A 2,444-nucleotide genomic window follows, 5' to 3' on the forward strand; every position below is an offset into this window, starting at 1 on the left:
TGCCATCAAGTTGAGGCCTATAGGTCATGAGTAAGGTTTTCTCCTAGAAGTAGGAGATGGAATTTCAATAATATAAGAATATGGTGGAATTTCAATAATAAAAGGACAAGGTGGAAAATTAGGGATAGTAACTCAATGTGTTATGACTATATAGTGATTAGGTCATAATGCATAAAGAGAGAGAGATGATGGTGCTTTGTTGATCATTGAGCCTTTATTTACGCTTATAGCTAGTACATAATATCCATGGAGCCTTTATTTACGCTTATAGCTAGTACATAATATCCATGGAGCCTTTATCTACGCTTCTATATAGTACGTAAAAGGAGGAATTGGGAAAAAAAGAAAAAAGGCTGCCTTATTGCTGAGTATAAGTTTTTCTATCTAAATGCCTAATCGCCTCTCTTCTTCCACCAGGATGAAGAAGGCGGGATGCTTTGTTCATTCTTAAAGAAATTAGCAGGATCAACCATAGTCTTCACATGCACTAGCCTCTCAAAGTTGCTCTTGAAATATTTAGTACCCCATATGCTCGCCCGTTTATAGCTTGTGTTGCCTTTGTTATTATTTGTTCCAATGTCAAGGTCCCTATAATTGACATATGCAGCTCTTGGAGATTTCGAAACGTAGGGAGCCATGTAATCGTAAAGCCTTCTGATCCAACTTATATGCCTTTTGGATGCCGCAGTTCCTTCTTCTTCCCAGAACACCAAGTGAAAGATTTTGTAGATATTACCTGCTCTATGTGGGAAAGGAACTGCAGACTCCGAAATTTCACTCATTCTGCCCCCATACGGAGTAAGGATCAATAAAGCTGACTCTGCCTCTTTCTCGTAAAACTTTTGCCAGATCCCTTCCAACCCAACTTCGGGAATAGGTTCCTGGACATAGTCAGATTTTCCTTTAAAATTGGATCTTACGGAAGGAGTCCTGTTTAGCAAAACTTCCAAGGATTCGCCAATTGGGAAATCAGCCAAGTAGAGGATAGATTCAATCCAACTCATTTCAATGCAATCTTCTCTCACCAAACCCAGCTCAGGGAAGCTCTCTTGCATCATTGGAAGGAGCCTATCTATCCCTCCAAGATACAAGGATTTGAATGAAGCTTGGACGGTCCTCTTCCCTTCTTGGCTAGAATTGACACCTGTTAAGACGACGCGAATGCATAAGTCTTCGTGAAGCTTGGGTGCAACATATTGCCATCGGTGAACAAGCTTGGTTGCATTTTGTTCCAAGTTCCTATCAACTGTGAAAACAGTCACAGTTGATGGAACATGAACTAACTTGATTTTCCATGCAAGAATGATTCCAAAGCTGGCCCCTCCTCCTCCTCGAATGGCCCAAAACAGATCCTCTCCCATGGATACTCTGTCGAGGATTCTACCATTAACATCAATCAATTGTGCGTCAATAATATTATCAGCAGCAAGGCCATATTTGCGCAACAATGTGCCGTACCCTCCCCCGCTGAAGTGTCCACCGACGCCCAGAGTAGTGGAAAGTCCTGCCGGAAAGCCAAGAGTTCTACTTTTCTCGGCAATCCTATAATAGACTTCGCCCGTAGTTGCACCAGCTTGAACCCACGCCGTGCTATTCTCTGCATCAACACTGATTGATCGAAGATTAATTAGATCAACTATGACAAACGGCACATCTGAAACATAAGAAAGACCCTCATAATCGTGACCGCCGCTCCGAACTCTTATTTGCATGCCATGTTCTTGGGAACAAAGAATGGCTGCTTGGATGTGGGAGACATGCAATGGTGTAAGAATGACTAGAGGTTTTGGGGTGGCAGGTGTTGAGAATCTGGGGTTTTGTATGGAGAATTTTAAGACAGATGAATATGAGGAGTTGGCTGGGGTGTAAATGAGTTTAGAAATTGAGGTGGAGTTTTCAGAACGAAGGGTCAGGCACTGAACAAAGCTTTCGTGTGTGTGAGCCAAAGTTGCCCATAAAAATGAGAAAATGAGAACGAAGAGAAATGGAACGACAGACTTCATTTTCGCTTAAAAGTTGATGAGAGCTTCCTGGTTTGTAATAATTTGGCCGGTGATAGCTTCTTAAATAGACCGAAATGATGAACCTGTTAGTGTACATTCTCCTTCTGGACAACTCAGCATCACTGAGTCACAAGCCAAGCCAGGAAATGATGCCACAGCATCTCAACGTGGCAGTGAAGGAAAGTCCAAGCCAGGAGACACAGCCACGTGTGTGCAAGCCCCAACATGGTAAGAAGACAGCATCTCATCAATCACGCACTCCAGCATTTGCAGCATCCCAACGATCATGCAATCACAGATTATGATGTATCAATCTGTGATTGCCTAGCTGCTTCACAAACCAAAAAGGAAACACAAGCTCATGCAGATTGCAGTCCATGATCACAGCTCAAAGATTGCGCAGCTGCTGCTCCCATGCAGAAAAGGAAAATCAAGGACTGT

At 42.8% G+C, this 2,444-nt stretch overlaps 1 protein-coding gene across 1 annotated transcript; it reads right to left on the bottom strand.

Moving 5' to 3' along the window:
- Positions 1 to 276: 276 nt before the first annotated feature.
- Positions 277 to 2,024, bottom strand: LOC133868687 (tetrahydroberberine oxidase-like). Its single transcript, XM_062305662.1, has one exon. It carries the CDS (start codon positions 2,001 to 2,003, stop codon positions 393 to 395), a length of 1,611 nt encoding a protein of 536 aa, XP_062161646.1. The 5' UTR covers positions 2,004 to 2,024; the 3' UTR covers positions 277 to 392.
- Between the last annotated feature and the right edge of the window lie 420 nt (positions 2,025 to 2,444).

Source organism: Alnus glutinosa, chromosome 5, assembly GCF_958979055.1.
Source record: "Alnus glutinosa chromosome 5, dhAlnGlut1.1, whole genome shotgun sequence".
Lineage (NCBI taxonomy): Eukaryota > Viridiplantae > Streptophyta > Magnoliopsida > Fagales > Betulaceae > Alnus > Alnus glutinosa.

Bases quoted from the DNA above. Each gene is read 5' to 3' on its own strand.
- LOC133868687 (XM_062305662.1), bottom strand. From the start codon at position 2,003: ATGAAGTCTGTCGTTCCATTTCTCTTCGTTCTCATTTTCTCATTTTTA.